Source organism: Canis lupus, chromosome 18, assembly GCF_011100685.1.
Source record: "Canis lupus familiaris isolate Mischka breed German Shepherd chromosome 18, alternate assembly UU_Cfam_GSD_1.0, whole genome shotgun sequence".
Lineage (NCBI taxonomy): Eukaryota > Metazoa > Chordata > Mammalia > Carnivora > Canidae > Canis > Canis lupus.
The window spans coordinates 42,356,028-42,378,218 of NC_049239.1; the positions used below are offsets into that span (position 1 = coordinate 42,356,028).

Here is a 22,191-nt window from a genome sequence, read left to right on the forward strand (position 1 = left end):
TCTTTCGTTGGACACCGAGGCTCCTTCCACAGTTTGGCTATCGTGGCCATTGCTGCTAGAAACATCGGGGTGCAGGTGTCCCGGCGTTTCATTGCATTTGTATCTTTGAGGTAAATCCCCAACAGTGCAATTGCTGGGTCGTAGGGCAGGTATATTTTTAACTGCTTTGAGGAACCTCCACACAGTTTTCCAGAGTGGCTGCACCAGTTCACATTCCCACCAACAGTGTAAGAGGGTTCCCTTTTCTCCGCATCCTCTCCAACATTTGTTGTTTCCTGCCTTGTTAATTTTCCCCATTCTCACTGGTGTGAGGTGGTATCTCATTGTAGTTTTGATTTGTATTTCCCTGATGGCAAGTGATGCAGAACATTTTCTCATATGCATGTTGGCCATGTCTATGTCTTCCTCTGTGAGATTTCTGTTCATGTCTTTTGCCCATTTCATGATTGGATTGTTTGTTTCTTTGGTGTTGAGTTTAATAAGTTCTTTATAGATCTTGGAAACTAGCCCTTTATCTGATATGTCATTTGCAAATATCTTCTCCCATTCTGTAGGTTGTCTTTGAGTTTTGTTGACTGTATCCTTTGCTGTGCAAAAGCTTCTTATCTTGATGAAGTCCCAATAGTTCATTTTTGCTTTTGTTTCTTTTGCCTTCGTGGATGTATCTTGCAAGAAGTTACTATGGCCTAGTTCAAAAAGGGTGTTGCCTGTGTTCTTCTCTAGGATTTTGATGGAATCTTGTCTCACATTTAGATCTTTCATCCATTTTGAGTTTATCTTTGTGTATGGTGAAAGAGAGTGGTCTAGTTTCATTCTTCTGCATGTGGATGTCCAATTTTCCCAGCACCATTTATTGAAGAGACTGTCTTTCTTCCAATGGATAGTCTTTCCTCCTTTATCGAATATTAGTTGCCCATAAAGTTCAGGGTCCACTTCTGGATTCTCTATTCTGTTCCACTGATCTATGTGTCTGTTTTTGTGCCAGTACCACACTGTCTTGATGACCACAGCTTTGTAGTACAACCTGAAATCTGGCATTGTGATGCCCCCAGATACGGTTTTCTTTTTTAAAATTCCCCTGGCTATTCGGGGTCTTTTCTGATTCCACACAAATCTTAAAATAATTTGTTCTAACTCTCTGAAGAAAGTCCATGGTATTTTGATAGAGATTGCATTAAACGTGTATATTGCCCTGGGTAACATTGACATTTTCACAATATTAATTCTGCCAATCCATGAGCATGGAATATTTTTCCATCTCTTTGTGTCTTCCTCAATTTCTTTCAGAAGTGTTCTATAGTTTTGAGGGTATAGATATTTTCATTTAACTATTCTCCATTCATGGACATTTAAGTTATGTCCAGGTTTCACTGTTAACAATATTGTATTTGTATTTTCCAGCAATATGTACAAGGCCATTCAAATGTCCAAGATAGAATGGATAAATTCTAGTGTATTCTTGAAATTGAATACTAAATGGCAGTGAAATATGGATGATCTACAGTTAATATATTAACATGAATCTAAGAAACAATAGTGTTGAATTTAAAAAACTACAGGAGAACATGTTAATATTTCCTGTATATAAGTTGGAAAATTGGGACGCCTGGGTGGCTCGGCTCAGCGATTGAGCGTCTCCCTTTGGCTCAGGGTGTGATCCCAGAGTGCTGGGATTTTTTTTTTTTTTTTTTAAAGATTTATTTATTCATTCATTCAGAGAGAGCGAGGAGAGAGGCACAGACACAGGCAGAGGGAGAAGCAGGTTCCATGCAGGAAGCCCAATATGGGACTCGATCCCGGGTCTCCAGGATCACACCCCGGGCCACAGGCGGCACTAAACCCCTGTGCCACCGGGGCTGCCCCAGAGTACTGGGATTGAGTCCCACATTGGGCTTCCTGTACGGAACGGCTTCTCCCTCTGCCTATGTCTCTGCCTCTGTCTGTCTCTCTTATGAATAAATATATAAAATCTTAGGGACGCCTGGGTGGCTCAGCAGTTGAGTGGCTGCCTTCGGCTCAGGGTAAGATCCTGGGGTCCCGGGATCAAGTCCCGTGTTGGGCTTCCTGCAGGAGCCTGCTTTTCCCTATGTGTGTCTCTGCTTCTATATCTCTCATGAATAAATAAATAAAATCTTAAAAAAAAAGCCCTTAAAGTTTAGATTAAAAAGTAAGTTGGAAAACGGACAAAAATACTGTGCTTAAAGATCTATCCATGATGAAACTAAAGGAAGGTACTTACACCATTGAGGTAGAGATGATGTCTGTTGTGGACATGGCAGAGGCATTGGGAACTTAAGAAGTGGCAGTGATAGTCTTCTGTTAAGCTGGGTTGTAGTTACTTGAGTGCTCACTTTGTTGGTTGTATTTCTTATGATATTTAATGATTAAAACAAAGCTCTAATAAACGTGCTGGTGTATATATATCTTTATGTAGATTTTAGTGTTATAGTACAGATTCCTAAAGATACATTGCTAGGTCAAGGGGTATATACATTTTGATAGATCTAATTACCCTCTAAAATATTCTAATTTTAGGGATGCCTGTGTGGCTCAATTGGTAGGGCATCTAACTGGCTTAGGTAGTGATCCTGGGGTCCTGGGATCAAGCCCCATGTTTAGGTCCCTGCTCGATGGGGAGTCTGCTTCTCTTTCTCTCCTTCTGCCTGCACATGCACACACACTCTTTCTTTCAGATAAATAATAAAATCTTTTAAAAATATGTACATAAAAAAATATGTATATATATTCTAGTCTTAGAGCTCTAGTGGTGCTATAAATTGTTAAATTCTTATACCTGCCACCAAATGTAAGATCTTTAATATGCAAATGAATTATAAACTAATAAATGGAAGAGAGAAGGAGTTGGTTCCAATTTGAAAACGCAGAAGGATTATTAATGATAAAAAGCAAGGCCATTATATGATGAGGTTAAATACTTAGGATATAAACTTTTAGGCTAATAAAAGCTGTTGAAAGTGACGTTAAAAACACGTTACTTCTTTAGATCTAAGATTAACCAGAGTCCAGAAAAAACTTAAATGTGGTTATTTTATTTATTTATTTTAAAGAAAGAACACAAATAAGGAAGACAGGGAAAGAGTAAGGGAGAAACAGACCCCTGCTGAGCAGGGAGCCTTGCAGGGCCTGGTCCTAGTATCTGCGGGATCATGACCTGTACCATGTGCCACCCAGACACCCCTGGTTTGTTTGTTTGTTTGTTTGTTTGTTTGTTTTTAAAGATTTATTTATTTATTCATGATAGAGAAAGAACACAGGAGGAGGGAGAAGCAGGCTCCATGCCGGGAGCCCGACGCGGGACTCGATCCCGGGACTCCAGGATCGCGCCATGGGCCAAAGGCAGGCACCAAACCCCTGAGCCACCCAGGGATCCCCCTGTTGTTGTTGTTTTTTTTAATGACTGAAAACTTCATGACAGAATGATCTTACATTGTATATGTGAATTAGTTTGGTAAGCAAGTGGTAAGCAGATAACACAGTTCATATATTTTACTCCAGTAGACATCACCAATCAGAAGAGTAAGTGTGTCCAATAAAGACTGTCTGCAAGGGCACCTGGGTGGCTCAGTGGTTGTGCATCTGCCTTTGGCTCAGGTCATGATCCCGGGGCTTGGGATCGAGTTCCACATTGGACTCCCCACAGAGAGCCTGCTTCTCCCTCTGCCTATGTTTCTGCCTCTCTCTGTGTGTCTCTCATGAATAAATAAATCTAAAAAAAACAAGAAAAAAAACTGTCTGCAAGCCTTAATCAGTTCAGAAAGGAGGTTATTAGGTTGTTTGAAATTAATGTTCCTCTGTTCTGAAAGCTTTTTTTTTTTTTTTTTCCAAAACCCAATTCATAAAGAACCCTTATATCCTAGGTTTGATACGTAGCTTTGAAAAGTAATTGAATCAATGGTATTCTGGAATAGAGGATTAGAAAGGATAAACAGATGAGGCAGAAAGGGAAAGCAGAGACTGCAGTAGTAAAATGAATTAAATGTTAAAGACATTTTAAGAAAGATGATTATAAAGGTTAAAGTATTTTGGCTTTATAAAGATGGTAGGTAAGTCATTAGGGTTTCTTGAATAAGGAAAACCACAAGCATAGGAAAAAGACCTAAGAACTTTTTTCAGATATGTGCTACAGGGATAAGAAAATATATATATGGGGTGCTATGTATTTGTCCTTTTGATTTAATTTCACATGGTTTCTTTTATAGTAATAGGTGCTGACACTTCAGAAAAAATAGACGAGAATTCAGACAAAGAGATGGAAGCAGAAGAATCTCCAGAAAAGACAAAAGTACAAACAGCACCTAAAGAAGAAGAACAGGATTTGAAAGTATGTATATTAATACAGCTTGACAATTTTTTAAAATTTTTAAAAAGATTTTGTTTATTAGAGTGAGTAGAAGCAGGGGGAGTAGCAGAGAGAGAGGGAAAAGCAGGCTCCCTGTTCAACAGGGGACGCCCGATGCAGGACCAAATTCCAGAACCCTGAGATGATGACCTGAATGAATGTAAGACAGGTGCTTCAGGGATCCCTGGGTGGCTCAGCGGTTTAGCGCCTGCCTTTGGCCCAGGGTGTGATCCTGGAGTCCCGGGATCGACTCCCACGTCAGGCTCCCGGCATGGAGCCTGCTTCTCCCTCCTCCTGTGTCTCTGCGCGCGCCTCTCTCTCTCTCTCTCTCTCTCTCTCTCTCTCTTTCTCTGTCTATAATAAATAAATAAATAAATAAATAAATCTTTAAAAAAAAAAAGGTGCTTCAGCCACCCAGGCACCCCAGCAAATACTTTTATTTTATTTTATTTTATTTTATTTTATTTTATTTTTTTATTTATTTTTATTTTTTTTTAGAGCAAATACTTTTAAATGGGGGTAACCATTAAAGTACATTCTTTATTAGCAAGTAGTAAGAGTGATCTTTACTTCTCTCCATATATAAATCATTTATGTAGTTAGTTGAAAAGGTCATAGGTCACGCTGAAACATTAAATTATAAGACTGACTTGTTGTAGAGAAATAATCTATAGATAAATTTTAAATGTCTTAATTGCTTTCTTAAAAGTTAAGCCTTCATTGGAAAGCAATAACAGCTTATCAAATAGGCTTTCTCTAGTTTGGATGTACTAAAGAAACAAAGTTACAAGTTTAATTCCTTTCTGAACTATTTGTCCTTACACAAGGGCAAATTTGATTCTGATTTTATTTCAAGCCTAATATCATGAGAATGGGATCACATAGTATGTGGCTATTTAAGGATGGTCTGAAAAAAAAAAAAAAAAAAAGGATGGTCTGTTGTAAAAACCATTTAACACATTCTTTTGACCTGAAAGAGTTTATCCAGTCACTGGCTAGTGTATAACCATGTGAAAGGGACTGGGAGAATTAATTTTGTTCAGTGTGTAGCTAGTGTAAGCAATTAGTAATGGATAAATGATAATTTGGATACTATCAGGGGTTGTGTCATTTAATATCTGTTTACACCTGTTGAATCCTGTGTTGTCTCAGAGTACATATGCATTTAATTTCTCTAGACTTGTTATTTGTCACTTGTTATGTGAATTCATTTAAACTAGAATCTTCTGTACATAACTGTTTATATGCAGCTGTTTAAGAAAGGCTGTTTCTAGGCAGACCCATTTTTTTAAGCATATTTAAGAATAAATGAAACATTTTACATAATACAAAGAATATTGCTCAGGATACCTGCATGGCTCAGTGGGTAAGTGCCTGCCTTCGGCCCAGGGTGTGATCCTGCAGTCCCAGGATTGAGTCCCACGTCGGGCTCCCTGCATGGAGCCTGCTTCTCCCTCTGCCTGCATCTCTGCCTCTCTCTCTCTCTCGTCTCTCATGAATAAAGTCTTTAAAAAAAAAAATACATTGCTGATTCAATTTTATTTCTTCCTCTTTTTCTTTCCTACATTACAGTTTCAGATTGGAGAACTGGCAAATACCCTGACAAGTAAATTTGAATTCCTAGGCATTAATAGACAATCCATCTCCAACTTTCATGTGCTGCTTCTACAGACTGAGGTAATTTAGCCGTTTTTGGTATAATTGGTATTTGAGTAAAATGCTGTATTTGTGAGGCATTTGTCTTATGCGTTTTAATCCTAAATTTAAATTTTTAACATTGGATCCCTGGGTGGCTTAGCGGTTTAGCGCTGCCTTCCGCCCTGGGCCTGATCCTGGAGACCTGGGATCAAGTCCTGCGTTGGGCTCCGGCATGGAGCCTGCTTCTCCTTCTGCCTGTTTCTCTGCTTCTCTCTGTCGCTTTGTCTATCATGAGTAAATAAATAAAATCTAAATAAATTAATTAATTACTTAATTAGTTAATTAATTTTTTAACGACGCATATTTGAACCACCAACCCAGGAAATAAAACTATTAGCAAAATGTAATAATGAAGATAGATACTGAGGTTTTATGTGTGGTGATACTACCTTCAATAGGCATATATTGGGGACACCTTGGTGACTTAGCGGTCGAGCGTCTGCCTTCAGCCCAGGGCGTGATCCTGAGATCCCAGGATAAAATCCCACATCGGGCTCCCTGCATGGAGCCTGCTCCTTTCCTGCCATGTCTCCACCTCTCTCTGTATGTGTCTCTCATGAATAAATGTTTTTAAAAATAGACATTTTTTTGTTGTTAAAAATTTTTTTGAGGGGCACCTGGGTTTAGTTGAATAAGTATCTGCCTTTGGGGCATCCCGGGTGGCGCAGAAGTTTAGCTGGGGACCTGGGATCGAGTTCCGCGTCAGGGTTCCTGCATGGAGCCTGCTTCCTCTGCCTGTGTCTCAGCCCCCCCCCCCCCCCAATAAATAAATAAATAAATAAATAAATCTTTTTTAAAAAAGTATCTGCCTTTGGCTCTGGTCATGATCCCAGGCTCCTGGGATTGAGCCCTGCATTAGGCTCCCTGCTTAACGAGTCTGCTTTTCCCTCTTCTGTTGCCTTCCGCCCTGTTCATGTGCTTGCATGCTCTCTCACATTAACTCTCTCTTGTATTCCCTTGCTCAAGTAAATAAAAGTCTTTTTTTAAAAAAATTGGGGGTTGGCTCAGTTGGTTAAGCATCTAACGCTTGATTTCAGTTCAGATCCTGATCTCAGGGTGGCAAGATTGAGCCTCATGTCGGGCTTTGTGCTCAGCATATCAGGTCTTATCCCTGTCTCTTGCTTGTGCATGCGTGTGGGCTGTCTCATAAAATCTTTAAAAAAGTGTGTTTTTGTTTTGTTTTGTTTTCTGTTTTAATGTAAGCTTTATGCCCATTGTGGGGCTCAAATTCAAGACCCTGAAAAAAAAAATTCAAGACCCTGAGATCAAGAGTCACATGCTCCACCAACAGAGAATGGGATGTATTTTAATATGGACCTGTTTTCTAACAAAATTCTATTGATAGTGATCAGATGAGGCCATGTAATGTTGAAAGACTTTATAAGTGCTATAGGGTTATAAATCTTTTTAAGGAGAAAAGTTCTGAGTCCTATTTGTAGTTTGCATAGTTCATAACGTGGCAGGATAGGATTCAGTAAGGAACAGTTCCCATAGGAAGCTGACTTCCTTAAGGACTGAACCTTTGGGTTTTGGGGGTTTTTTTTGAATCTTTGTTTTTTATGAATCACATTACTGAACTGGCTGAACTATCTACCAAACAAAGGTAAAATTGCTAAGGAATTAATATAGACCAAGGGATAAACAAAACTGCTACTCATTTTTAGATACTGGAGAGTTGGCAGTATAAAAATGTACTATAGTCCAGTCACCTTTTTTAGGACTCTACAGAGCAAACAAGATTTTTTATGAAATGAAGAGCAGCTTTCTTCTTTTTTTGGTCTCTTGTCCTTGTGAGAATCCAGCAATATGGTCATGGACCAGAAAACATGTCCCTTTTACTTCTGCTTCCTGACAATAAGCCTTTAACTTCTCCATTTGTTGATTCTAGACTCGGATTGCGGACTGGAGGGAAGGGGCTCTTAATGGAAACTACCTTAAACGAAAACTTCAGGATGCAGCAGAACAACTAAAACAGTATGAAATAAACGCCACTCCTAAAGGCTGGTCCTGCCACTGGGACAGGTACGCACTCTTCTCCCCTTTTCACCTTTCACCTTTGACATCTCAGACATGATTTGTGATCACCACCACCTGACGACATGACAGCCTGTCTGGAGACTGAGAGCAGCTGCAGTTAGCGGTGCCAGGCAGGCAAAGCACCGCAAGCACTTACAGAGTCTGGGCCAGCCATGGAGAAACAAAAAGCAATGTTTAAAGTGTTCCATGTAACGGATTTTTTCCCAAGATGGACAAAGCTGGTTTTTACTCTCCAGAGTGTTGTTGCACGGAGTAGGGCGGGCTTGGGGGTTAAGCGCATGCGAGAGCTCTGTGCGCTTTACAGGACCTCTGGAAGCAACTACTCCTGATTAACCTCGGTGAAGTTAAGGAAAGCTTCGTGCCTGAAGATGTGAATGAAGAACAAGATTACTATCTTCTGCCAGCAGGTCAGATGAAAACATTTCTTTTTATATTTGGCTTTTCTTGATTTTTTTTTTCGTTATTTGAAATCTTTGCTCTTTTATTTTTCAGCTCCCAGATCCTCTCCCTCTCTTTAGCTTTCACTGTGTTTGATATCAAGAGTATGAAATGTGAATTCCACGGTCCAAGAGGGGAAGAGTCACCTTTCGCAAACTTCGTTGTTCTCTTCTTTGGAAGGGAAATTAGTGTTCTAGGAGATTGAGTCCCTTCGTTAATGAAACTTGAAACCCTGTTAAGCATTGGCAAAAAAAAAAAAAAAAGAAAGAAAGAAAAAGAAAGAAAAAAGTGTGAGAGGTGTTTTCTAAGTCATCTGTTGGAATGAGAGGGCTCAGGGCTGTATTCACAGAGCTGCTGGCAGTGCAAATAGCTTTGAATTATCCTTGGTTCTTCATCCTCAATTGTCAAAGCTCTTTGTTGCCTTTGTGAATAGCAGTCCATTAAGAAGAGGTTCGTCCCTGTGAGAGCAGACTGCTGTCCTGGGACAGGACCAAATGGAAGTGTCTTTGTAGGAGAATGGGTCTTAAAACATGTGTTTTCTTTCTTGTAATTTAGGGATCATAGACGATATTTCTATGTAAACGAACAGTCGGGCGAGTCTCAGTGGGAGTTTCCAGATGGTGAGGAGGAGGAGGAAGAAAGCCAAGCACAAGAAAGTAGAGACGAGACTCTTCCTAAACAGACCTTGAAAGACAAAACTGGCACTGATTCAAATTCTGCAGAATCCTCTGAGAATTCCACAGGTGGGACAATTTACCCTGTATTAATTGGAGAGAAATAATTTTGAAGGGAAAAAAAGACTTGTATTAGTTGATACCATAAAAGGAGAAAATAATTCAAATCATAATAACATTTCTGGTTAAAAAATAGTGGCCATAAAATTGTAAGAGTTAATAGGGAAGAAAACTAAGACAGTGACTGCTTGGAAATCACACTATTAATATCAGACTTTGGTAAAACCTGAAATGATGAGCCAGTATATTTTGATTTTAAGAGTGTCCCATGCATGCTCCCATCTACTTGCTAGGTGGGATGCTTTCCAATTCCTGAATCATTTAATAAAGCCAGTTAGATCTTAACAAAACGATTGTCCTATAACCAGTCTCATTCCACAGACAAGGCTGTGTATCCACTAATAAATGGTAGTTAATATTAAGGAATTAGTAACTGAATTGTCAGTATTTATGTGGAATGATAATGGGAGATTTATTCTGCCTGTCTACAGAAAACTGTTGATATTTCAACCTCATTTTTCACTCCACTAGTCTTTTTTTTTTTTTTTTTATTGGTGTTCAATTTACTAACATACAGAATAACACCCAGTGCCTGTCACCCATTCACTCCCACCCCCCGCCCTCCTCCCCTTCTACCACCCCTAGTTCGTTTCCCAGAGTTAGCAGTCTTTACGTTCTGTCTCCCTTTCTGATATTTCCCACACATTTCTTCCCCCTTCCCTTCTTTTCCCTTTCACTATTATTTATATTCCCCAAAAGAATGAGAACATATAATGTTTGTCCTTCTCTGACTGACTTACTTCACTCAGCATAATACCCTCCAGTTCCATCCACGTTGAAGCAAATGGTGGGTATTTGTCATTTCTAATAGCTGAGTAATATTCCATTGTATACATAAACCACATCTTCTTTATCCATTCATCTTTCGTTGGACACCGAGGCTCCTTCCACAGTTTGGCTATCGTGGCCATTGCTGCTAGAAACATCGGGGTGCAGGTGTCCCGGCGTTTCATTGCATTTGTATCTTTGGGGTAAATCCCCAACAGTGCAATTGCTGGGTCGTAGGGCAGGTCTATTTTTAACTCTTTGAGGAACCTCCACACAGTTTTCCAGAGTGGCTGCACCAGTTCACATTCCCACCAACAGTGTAAGAGGGTTCCCTTTTCTCCGCATCCTCTCCAACATTTGTTGTTTCCTGCCTTGTTAATTTTCCCCATTCTCACTGGTGTGAGGTGGTATCTCATTGTAGTTTTGATTTGTATTTCCCTGATGGCAAGTGATGCAGAGCATTTTCTCATCACTCCACTAGTCTTAATAAGACATGGTTTGCTACAAATCAAAATGTTCTGAAGAAATGGTATGAAACTGACCATTATTTCAGAGAAATGGGTGCAAATTGCCAACAGTAATCCAGTATAAAACAATCAGGATGGCTCTCAACCCATTTAAAGTTCTCATAGTCTTTAGTTTCATTACATACATATGAAAAGCTTTCATAGCTCCTCAGTTATTTTGAGAATCTGAGAGATCTTCTAAAGAGAAGTGGCTTGATTTCCCCATTAGTGAAGAAGATGCGCTTCCCCCACCCCCAATCTATCATTCTTGGAATGACAGAAATAAGTGAAGAGTGAAGCATAGTAAAGACTATGATTAGCAACCTTTCTGATCTAAAAAACTAGTGGCTGTTTGTTAAAAATGATAGCAGATAAAGCAAGAGTCTGTGGTTTGGCTTTTAAAGTAATAAACCTTTGAAGATAAAGACATGGAATTTGTTGGTAATGTGTGAAGAGCTGAATTCTTTTGTCTTCTATTTATCAAAAATAATACTTTGGGATCAGGGACCCAACTGAATACAATCAAGAAGTTGGTAATGTGCCAAATGAAATTGATAGGTTACCAAATGATTTTGTTAATTTCTTATCTTAATTTCTTAATAGCCTAGGGGTAATTACCAGATGAGTAAATAAAAACCTACATTGGCTGCAGTGATTTTGCACATAGCAAAAGGGTGATTTCATTCTACTTCATATTTCAGAAATATATTTTCTAAAGTTCTAGGGTATTTCAACATTTTCACAAAGAGATTTCCTTTATTATTTTCCTCATTCTTTTGGTAGTAGTGATAAATGCGTCTAATAAGTTGGTTTTATGATTTGTTTGCTTTAGAGTAGTTAGTAAATTGAAGAGAGGCTTGATGGTAGTGCTGGGTGGTCGATTTTACTCCTGACCACTGCTTCATGTCCCTTGTATGTTACTGAGCTGAATAGTCTAGAATTACCAACTCTTACATGTTCTGTGAACACCTTAGAGCCAAGTTTTTTGTTTTTATTAATAACAAACACAGTTGGGTACTGTCTGGTAAAGGGAAGACTTGGAGACATAACTGATTAAAACAAAACTAATTGTGCTGTAGGAAAAAGCCACTGATACATTTGCTTATATTCTTAAGACTCTTTATTTTTTTTTTTCTTAAGACTCTTTAATGAGAGACACTAAAATTTGATAAACTTGATTTAAATAAAACCCAAATCTCGTACTAAGGTCTTTGGGATTTAAGAGCATTTCTGATGGCTATTTTAAGCCTGTAAAGTTTTTAAAATATGATCTGTTTGTCATCCCAGCAATGGTTAAAACCATATTTTTTTTTTTAATTTTTTTTTTATTTATTTATTTATGACAGTCACAGAGAGAGAGAGAGAGAGAGGCAGAGACACAGGCAGAGGGAGACATGCACCGGGAGCCCGATGTGGGATTCGATCCCGGGCCTCCAGGATTGCGCCCTGGGCCAAAGGCAGGCGCCAAACCGCTGCGCCACCCAGGGATCCCTAAAACCATATTTTAAAGAAGAAAAGTTACTATGTTATGGGGAACTAGGAAGCTTCCAAGTTCCGTTCATTTTTAATAACTTGTTCATTAATGTCCTGTCTCTAAAGACAAGTGAGATTTGAAGATATCTAATACATCTCTCTTGTTAGATTTTGTCACTTAGGTTAAACTTCGCTTCTTTTCAAAAGTCTGTGGAATTATTTTTTGTATAATCCCTTAAATTGCTAAACTGGCCTCTTGGTTCAAAATACTAAGCAAAAATTTTCTCTGGAGAAATATTGGAAACCAATAAAGGAAGCCTGCCTACAAATAGAAACAAAGATGCATAGAAAAAGTAGGTTCTTGAAGAGCTCAAAAATATGTCCCCACACTATTCTAAGTCTGTAGTTTTCAAATTTATTAGCATAAAAAATAAAAGCTGTTTACTTTTTAAGATTTTACTTATTTATGAGAGACACAGAGAGAGAGAGAGAGAGAGAGAGAGAGAGAGAGAAGGGCAGAGACACAGGCAGAGGGAGAAGCAGGCTCCATGCAGGGAGCCCGACATGGGACTCGATCCCGGGTCCCTGGGCCGAAGGTGGTACTAAACCTCTAAGCCACCCAGGCTGCCCAAGCTGTGTTTACTTTTAATCTCTCCTTGGACTTCAGGCTTAAGTGTTCTCTTAAATGGCAAAATATACCAAATAGGTTATATTGAGAAACCAAGAGAAGCATCATGTAATAGGACATCTGTGGATATTCAGATGGAGATTTCTTAAGTTCTTTACGTTTAAGATAAAGAAGATAATTATTAAGACACAGCTTTTGTGTTTTCAGCAAACTTAGTATGGGACTCAAATATTAACCAAAAATGCTTCCTATTTGCTGCCAAATTTGTCAAGTCTAGTTTATCTCCTATTTACACAAAGTTTAATTCTCATTATCTTTGCTGGAGGTTGTAAACCACATTATTAACCTTGAAATCTGTATTTCCTTGAGTTGCTTTGCATAGCAACAAATTACTATCCTGACTATATCCATTGCATTATCTTTCCAGATGAGAATACGTAAAATTCAACTTTATTACCTACCAAATGCTGTTGAAAGTTTAGTAGGAAGGAAGTTTGTTATTAATCCTCGTTATTTATTATCTTCTCGTTATTTATTATTTATGTAATCTTGATGTTCTATTATATGTAATAGACTGCCTGGTCATACCTAGACTTTATTTGTCTAAAAGTTAGTGTGCAAATTCATATTAGATATGACCAAATATAAAAGTTTAATGAGGCATTTGAAGTCTTTTTAGCTGGAAAACTACATTCCTGTTTTCTGGTACTTTCTTTTCAGTGCTCTTTTCTTTTACTGAGTAAGCAACTTCTCAAAATAATTCCAGTAACCTTGTGAATCATCATCTTGAAGTCTTTTACATAATGTATTATTTATCTGTTTCAAAGAAACTAAAACTATCCTAAAAGCCAAATGGTTTATGGTGGCTTTGGTTTTACCTTATTGAGAATCAGTGTGGTGCTTTTTGAGGCAACTAAGGTGGTAAAGGATTCAATCTTTATTGTGGAGCCTTTTGTTATAGAGCCTTTATTTAACCCACTACTTTTGACCATGAAATTTAACAGTTGATTCATTTGGAACTCTATTCCATGAGAAGTGAGATTGATTCAACTGTGATTGCTAAAGCTTTTAGACCCCTGGGATTTTATGAGGACTTCCTGGTAAAATATCACTAGACTAGGAGTCAGACCTGGCCACTGAGAGCTATATGATGTTGGGCAAGTCATTTCCCTCCTGGGTTTCATTACCTTTGAAGTGAGAGAGTTGAACTAGATGATTTCTCATATCTCTTCTACTCCTAAATTCTATGATTTTAGGGAGAAAATTCCCTTCAGCATTCCTGGGATATATATCTAATAGTCCCATATATTGTGAAACTTCCCTATTGACGATAAAGAGGGATGGGGAAGGCTACAAGTAAGTATATCCTCCTATTTTCTCTAACCCTTAAAGCTCTTCCCAGGAGAGAGAAAGGACAATGATGAACTGGCTTTTGCAGAATTTGAAGAAAGCTGGTCCTGCAGCTTTTGAGCTATAATTTTTTAACTTAGACTCTAGCAGCAATTTCAGATTCTCTGTATCTTCAAACACCTCTTTTGCGTGTGCCTTAGTTACTTACCTTGAAGATTTGTTGCTCTAAATTTCCCTTTTCTCATTACAGAAATAAAAAAATTACCCTTCCTGATTTGTGTTGCTATGATTTAGCAAATATAATTCATACAAAGGTGCAAAGGAATGATAGAGTTGACAAGAGCACCTTGTAAGTGGATTTTTAAAAATTTGTAATCCAAATTAATTAAAGTAGGTAGAATTCAAAACTGGTGTTTTGAATGGGTACTTATCTGGGTCATTCCCAATCAGTTATCTGGCTCACTAAAAAAAATAACATGGGATCAGTATTGCAAACATACATTATTCATTCCCCTCTTCTCTCTTGAAATAAAAAAGACCCAGAGTGTTGCCTTCTACTTGTGTGTGTTGAAACTGAATGTTTGAAATAAAAAACTTAGGTTCAGATGACCAAATTTCTCATTGAATTGATGTGGTGTGCTTCATTTATTTATTCATAGATCTGGACCAAAAGACTAGTACATAATATAGCTGGGGCAAGTGCTAACTGTGAAGTTCATAAATTCATCTTTCCATGGTAGTCATTTTTGAATTGAATTACTTAATATTTCAGTGACCTTAATGTAGAATAGATGGCCTGTGGGTCTGATTTTGTATCACTAGTCACTTGAACATTGCTGTGAATGTAAGGCACAGAGTTTTTTATATTGCCTTTTCCCTGACTTATGTTTGTTTTCATAGGTTCTCTTTGTAAAGAGTCCTTTTCTGGGCAAGTTTCTTCTTCATCACTCATGCCACTTACTCCATTCTGGACCCTCCTTCAGTCAAATGTGCCTGTGCTTCAACCTCCATTACCTTTGGAAATGCCACCGCCCCCACCTCCCCCCCCAGAATCCCCTCCTCCCCCCCCTCCTCCCCCTCCTCCTGTAGAAGATGGTGAGATCCAGGAGGTAGAGATGGAGGATGAGGGAAGTGAGGAGCCTCCTGCCCCAGGAACAGAGGAGGATACTCCATTGAAACCTTCAACACAGACCACAGTTGTAACTAGCCAGGTGAGAAATACCATTTGGCCTTTTGAAGAGTTTTGGGAGACTGGGGCATGATTGACACCATATTTTATTTTAGAAGAAAATGTTTAATCAGGCCTTTTAGCCACTAACTAGATTCTCTTTGTTTCAGAGTTCAGTCGATTCTACCATCTCTAGTTCTCCTTCCACTAAAGCGGTAAAAAGAAAAGCTACAGAAATTAGTACTGCAGTAGTTCAGAGATCAGCTACCATTGGTAGTTCTCCGGTACTCTACAGCCAAACAGCTATAGCTACAGGTAAGCACTGTGATTAAAGTATGTTTTCCATAATCTATTATCTTTGTTTCAGAATTTTAGATGTCATCAAAGGCATATAGGTGTCATGTAAAGGCTCTTCATTTCATTGTTTTGTTTTCCTTAAGTAGGTACCACCCCTAGTGTGGAGCCCAGTGTCAGGTTTGAACTCACAACTTTGAGATCAAGAGTCAGAAACTTGGGATCCCTGGGTGGTGCAGCGGTTTGGTGCCTGCCTTTGGCCCAGGGCGCGATCCTGGAGACCCGGGATTGAGTCCCACGTCGGGCTCCCGGTGCATGGAGCCTGCTTCTCCCTCTGCCTGTGTCTCTGCCTCTCTCTCTCTCTGTGAGACTATCATAAATAAATAAAAATTAAAAAAAAAAAAAAAGAGTCAGAAACTTAACCAACTGAGCCACCCAGGTGCCCCAAGAGCTTTTCATTTTAAAAACTCGTGGGGCACGAGATGCCTGGGTGGGGTTGAGAGTCTGCCTTTGGCCCAGGGCATGATCCCGGAGTCCTGTGATCGAGTCCCACATCGGGTTCCCTGCATGGAGCCTGCCTCTGTCTCTGCCTGTGTCTCTGCCTCTCTCTCTCTGTATCTCTCGTGAATGAATAAATCTTTTTTTTTTTTTTTTTTTTTTAAGATTTTTATTCATTCACGAGAGACAACAGAGGGAGAGGCAGAGACATAGGCAGAGAGAGAAACAGGCTCTATGCAGGGAGCCTGACGTGGGACTCGATCCCGTGACTCCAGGATCACACCCTGGGCCGACGGCAGACACTCAACCGCTGAGCCAGCCAGGCATCCCCCATATTGTTTTCTGTGCGATTACATGACTTGAGTAATTTTGATGTTTCAGTACTTTAATGCTGGGGCACCTTAGTGGTTTAGTTGGTAGACCATGCAACTCTTGATCTTGGGATCACGAGTTTAAGCCCATGTCAGGGGTTGAGTTTATTTAAAAGAAAAAAGACAACCAAAAAATGTACCTTATTCCTAAAGTATCAAAAATATTTTGTCACCAGAAAATGTGGCTATATATATATATTTTTTAATTTACTTACTTAGTTGAGAAAGAATTCGGGCATGTGCACAGAGTGCTGGGGAGGGGCTGAGGGAGAGAAATCCTTAGGAACATTCCCCACTGAGCACAGAGCCCCATAGCAGAGCTCAATCTCTGCTATCTGGAGATCATGACATGAGTGGAAACCAAGAATCAGTCAACTGACTGAGCCACCCAGGTGCCCCATGGCTATTTTTTTAAGATTTTATTTATTTGAGAGAGAGAGAGCATGAGCAGGGGAAGAGGGGCAAAGGAGGGAGAGGGGGAGAAGCAGACTCCCTGCTGAGCAGGGAGCCCAATGCAGGGCTCCATCCCAGGACCCTGGGATCGTGCCCTGAGCCAAAGATAGACACTTAACCAGCTTAGCCATTTAGGCCTCCCACTGTGGTTAAGTTTTTTTTTGAGGAAAAGGTATCATTTTGATGTCATTTTGTAGGTAATCTAACCCTCATTTCTCTCTTTCATCTTTTCCTTGTTTTTGCTTTGTCACAATGTCCTTACAGTTTCATTTTGTGTTTTCTGTGTTAGGTCACCAGGCAGCAGGGATTGGACACCAGTCTGCAGGGATTGGACACCAGGCAATATCAGTTAGCCATCCGGCAACAGGAATGGGTCATCAAGCCAGAGGAATGAGCCTGCAGTCAAATTACCTAGGACTGGCATCAGCTCCTGCAATTATGAGCTATGCTGAATGTTCTGTCCCAATGGCAGTGACTGCTCCCACATTGCAGCCAGTCCAGGCCCGAGGTGCTGTGCCTACCACTGCCATTATTGAACCACCACCTCCTCCTCCTCCTCCTCCACCACCACCACCACCACCAGCTCCCAAAATGCCACCACCAGAGAAGACAAAGAAAGGAAAGAAAGATAAGGTATAGTAAATTTGTCTTAAGTTCCCATTCATTCATTCATTCATTCATTCACGAGAGACACAGAGAGAGGCAGAGACAAACAGCAGAGGAAGAAGCAGGCTCCATGTGGGGAGCCCGATGTGGGACTCGATCCCAGGACTCCAGGATTATGCCCTGGGCCAAAGGCAGGCACTAAACTGCTGAGCCACCCAGGTGTCCCTTAAGTTCCTATTTAAAAAATTTTTTATTATTGAAGTAATATTCATGTAAAATTCACCATTTTAAAGTATATAATTCAGTAGCATTTAGAATTATGAGTTCTCCAACTTCGTATATATCTTTTTCAATATTGACTGTCCAAGTTACCGTGTAATTTCATATGAATTTAAAGCTTTTTGTGCTCTCGTCAGTAGCACATATACTAAAGTTCAGCTTTTCCATTACTGCATAAAAAGCCAGTGGAGGGATGCCTGGATGGCTCAGCGATTTGGTGCCTGCCTTTGGCTGAGGGTGTGATGCTGGAGTAGTGGGATCGAGTCCTATGTCGGGTTCCCCGCGGGAAGCCTGCTTCTCCCTCTGCCTGTGTATCTGCCTGCCTGTCTGTCTGTCCCTCTCTCTCATGAATAAATAAATAAACTTAAAAAAAAAAAAAAAAGCCAGTGGACGTTGATAGAGACTGTATTAATCTGTAGATATGTTCGGTTGTGTTGCCATTTTAATATTGTGTTGTTTAATCTGTGAATGCAGTTTCTTTCCATTTAAGTCTTTGATTTTTTTTTTTTTTTTTTTTTTGTAGTTTTCAGTGTAGGAGTCTTTATTTTCTTTACTGAGTTTATTCTCAGGTATTTTATTCTTTTTTTTGTCGGATACTATTGTAAGAGATGTTTTAATTTACTTAAATTTACACTTTTAGCATTACATAACATTCTTCATTATTTTTTTTTCCATTATGTCTTGTAACACTTTTTGATTTAGTCTCTCTTGTCTCAATGTTGTTATCCTTGCTTTCTCTTGGTTACAATTTGCATGGAACATTATTCTGACCTTTCACTTTAAACCTGTATATGTCCTTAGAAAATTAATTTCTTATAAACATCGCTACTTGGATTCTGGGATTTTGTCTTTATTTTTTATTTATTTATTTATTTATTTATTTTTTACAGATTTTATTTATTCATGAGAGACACAGAGAGGGGGATGGGGCAGGGACACAGGCAGAGGGACAAGCAGGCTCCATGCAAGGAGCCTGATGTGGGACTTGATCCCGGAACTCCAGGATCACGCCCTGGGCCTAAGGCAGGTGCTCAACCACTGAGCCACCCAGGGATCCCCCCACCCCTTTTTAAGATTTTATTTATTTATTTTTTAAAAAAGATTTATTTTACTTATTTATAAAAGATTTTATTTTTTTAAAGATTTTATTAATTTTTTAATTTTATAATATTCATTTATTTGAGAGAGAGTATGAGTGGAGAGGGACAGAGGGAGAAGAGAGAGAATCCCAAGTAGATTCTGTGCCAAGCACAGAGCCTGATGTGGGACTTGCTCTCATGACCCTGAGATCATGACCTGAGCCAAAATCAAGAATTGGATGCTCGGGATCCCTGGGTGGCGCAGCGGTTTGGCGCCTGCCTTTGGCCCAGGGCACGATCCTGGAGACCTGGGATCGAATCCCATGTCGGGCTCCCTGCATGGAGCCTGCTTCTCCCTCTGCCTGTGTGGCTGCCTCTCTCTCTCTCTCTCTCTCTCTCTCTCTGTGATTATCATGAATAAATAAAATCTTTAAAAAAAAAAAAAGAATTGGATGCTCAACCAACTGAACCACCTAGGCACCCCACGATTCTGTGTTTTTAAAATCATCCTGGCAGTATATGACTTTAATTAGAGACTTGACTTCCTTTCCCTTCCCTTCCCTTTTTTCTTTTTTTTAAGATTTTATTAATTCATGAGAGACCCAGAGAGAGGCAGAGACGTAGGCAGAGGGAGGAACAGGCTCCCAGAGTCCCTGGGAACTCGATCCCAGGACCCCGGGATCATGCCGTGAGCCAAAGGCAGATGCTCAACCACTGAACCACCCAAGACCCCACCCAAGGGTCTTATGGGATCTTTCATTTATATCAGTAAATTACTAGTTTATTAATAATCACTGATAGAGGAAGACTTACTGTTACCATTTTATTTGTTTTCTGTATATCTTATAAAGCTTTTTGTCATTTTTTTCCCTTACTGCCTTCTTTGGTGTTTAATTTTTTCAGTGACACGTTTGATTCCCTTATTTCCATTTGCATATATTCTATGTTTATTTTCTTTATGGTTATATGGATATTATATATAAGGTGCTAAAGGTAAACTACTCTATTTTAAACTGATAACACTCCATTGCAAACAGAACTGTTATATAGCTGCCCCTCATTCCATTATTGGTGTTATAAATTACATCTTTATATACTGTATACCCATATATTATATACCCATTAATATAGATTTATAATTAATATTTTTGTTTTTGTTTTTTGAATTTTGTAGAAGAATAAAAAGAGTTAACAAACCAAAATCATAATCATACTGGTTTTTTTTTTTTTTTTTCTTTTTTTTTTAATTTTTATTTATTTATGATAGTCACAGAGAGAGAAAGAGAGGCAGAGACACAGGCAGAGAGAAGCAGGCTCCATGCACCGGGAGCCCGACGTGGGAATCGATCCCGGGTCTCCAGGATCGCGCCCTAGGCCAAAGGCAGGCGCCAAACCGCTGCGCCACCCAGGGATCCCTCATACTGGTTTTTATATATGTCCCTATATTTACCTTTATCAGAGAACTTTATATATTTTTGAATGACAAGCTACTAACTGGCATTTTTTTCTTTTTTTCTTTTTTTTAACTGGCATTTTTTCATTTCAATTTGTTAAGCATTTCTTAATTAAGAATTTCTTAAGCATTTTAACGCTACAAGAAAAGCGTTAAGCATTTCTTGTAGGGCAAGTCAAGCAGTAATGACCTCACTGAGTTTTTGTTTATGTGGGCATGTCTTAATGTCTTTATTTTGGAGTTCAGTTTGCCAACATATAGCATAACACCCAGTGCTTGTCTTCCTCAATTTTGAAGGAAAGTGTTGCTGGTATACAATTCTCAGTTGACCTCTTTTTCTCTTTGACCCAACTTTATTTTATTTATTTTTTAAATAGATATTGAGTACATTTTTTTAAAATTTTTATTTATTTATGATAGTCACAGAGAGAGAGAGAGAGAGGCAGAGACACAGGCAGAGGGAGAAGCAGGCTCCATGCACCGGGAGCCCGACGTGGGATTCGATCCTGGGTCTCCAGGATAGCGCCCTGGGCCAAAGGCAGGCGCTAAACCACTGCGCCACCCAGGGATCCCTGACCCAACTTTAAATACAGCCTCCTGTTTTTGGTCTGCACCATTTCTGCCAGAAATCCTCTGATAATCTTATTGAGGATCCCTTGTACATGATGAGTCACCTTTTTTTTTTTTTTTTTTTCCTGCTTTGAAGATTCTCCTTGGCTTTTGGCTTTTGACAGGTTATGTCACAGTGTAGTCTTTAGAGATTTATCCTATGTGGAGTTTGTTAGGCCTCTCGCATATGTCTATCCATGTCTTCCTTAAATTTGAGAAGTTTTTGGTTATAATTCCTTTTTTTCTTTTTTTTAATAGTCTTCATCTCCAGCATAGAGCCCAATGTGGGGCTTGAACTCATGACCCTAAGATCAAGACCTGAGTCAATGCCAATTGGATGCTTAAGGGACTGAGCCACCCAGAAGTCCCAAGGCTATTCTTAAAATAAGCTCTCCTCTTTCCTTTCCATCCTCCTGGGATTCCCCAAATATATAAATTGATCTACTTAATGGTGTATTTTAAGTCACTTAGACTCTGTTCTCTTTGTTTCATTCTTTTTCTTTTTTGTTCTTACAGACTCTAATTTCAAATGACATACCATAAATTTTATCGATCCTTTTTTCTGCCTATCAGAGTCTTCTGTTGAGCTTATGAATTTTTCAGCTTCAGAATTGCTAACTGGTTTGGCTTTTTTATATATATATATATATCTATCTTTTTTTTTTATCTTTGTTGATAATCTCATTTTGTTCCTGTGTCTTCTGTTTCCTGATTTCCACTAATTCTTTGCCAGTGTTTTCCTCATCTCCTTGATTGAACACATTTAAGACGACTGCTTTAAAGCTTTGTCCAGTAAGTCTTAAGCATGTGTTTATGGTGGTATTCTAGAGATGAATTTTTTTTTGTCATTTCATTTTTCATTCCCAGTTTCTTTGTGTGATTTGTGATTTTTTTTTTCTTTATTGAAAATTAGGCATTTGAGGGGTGCCTGGGTGGCTCAGTCAGTTCAACATCTGCCTTCAGCTCAGGTCATGATCCCGTAGTTCTGAGATCAAGCCCCGCATTGGGCTCCCTCTGCCTGCAACTCCCCTTGTGTGTGTGTGTGTGTGTGTGCGCGTATGCTCATGCACACAATCTTTTAAAAAGGAAACGAAAATTAGGCATTTGAGAAAACAATTCTTCCAGTCTCTGTACCGGGGCTCTATTTGTAGAAAGACCTTCATTAATTCACCCAGCATGAAGGCCTAAGATCTTTTTGGGCCTTTTCTGGGCATTTGTATTCGCTGGGTTTGTGCTTGTTCTTTTTTTGCCATCCCCTTCTATACATTTAATTTTAATTTTTCTAATAGTCTCACACCTGCATTTTTCCTAGGAGCTTTACATGCTGTA

The 22,191-nt window shown here is 39.2% G+C and overlaps 1 protein-coding gene across 2 annotated transcripts in view; it reads left to right on the forward strand.

Annotated features, from left to right (window-relative positions):
• Nucleotides 1-22,191, forward strand: part of FNBP4 (formin binding protein 4) — a 45,904-nt gene that overhangs the window by 15,775 nt on the left and 7,938 nt on the right. For both annotated transcript variants that reach the window (XM_038563270.1, XM_038563271.1), the window contains exons 9-15: nucleotides 4,221-4,342; nucleotides 5,933-6,037; nucleotides 7,947-8,080; nucleotides 9,089-9,276; nucleotides 14,953-15,263; nucleotides 15,391-15,535; nucleotides 17,126-17,469. In XM_038563270.1, coding sequence (XP_038419198.1) covers nucleotides 4,221-4,342; nucleotides 5,933-6,037; nucleotides 7,947-8,080; nucleotides 9,089-9,276; nucleotides 14,953-15,263; nucleotides 15,391-15,535; nucleotides 17,126-17,469 — 1,349 coding nt within the window. The remainder of the gene's footprint in view (nucleotides 1-4,220; nucleotides 4,343-5,932; nucleotides 6,038-7,946; nucleotides 8,081-9,088; nucleotides 9,277-14,952; nucleotides 15,264-15,390; nucleotides 15,536-17,125; nucleotides 17,470-22,191) is intronic.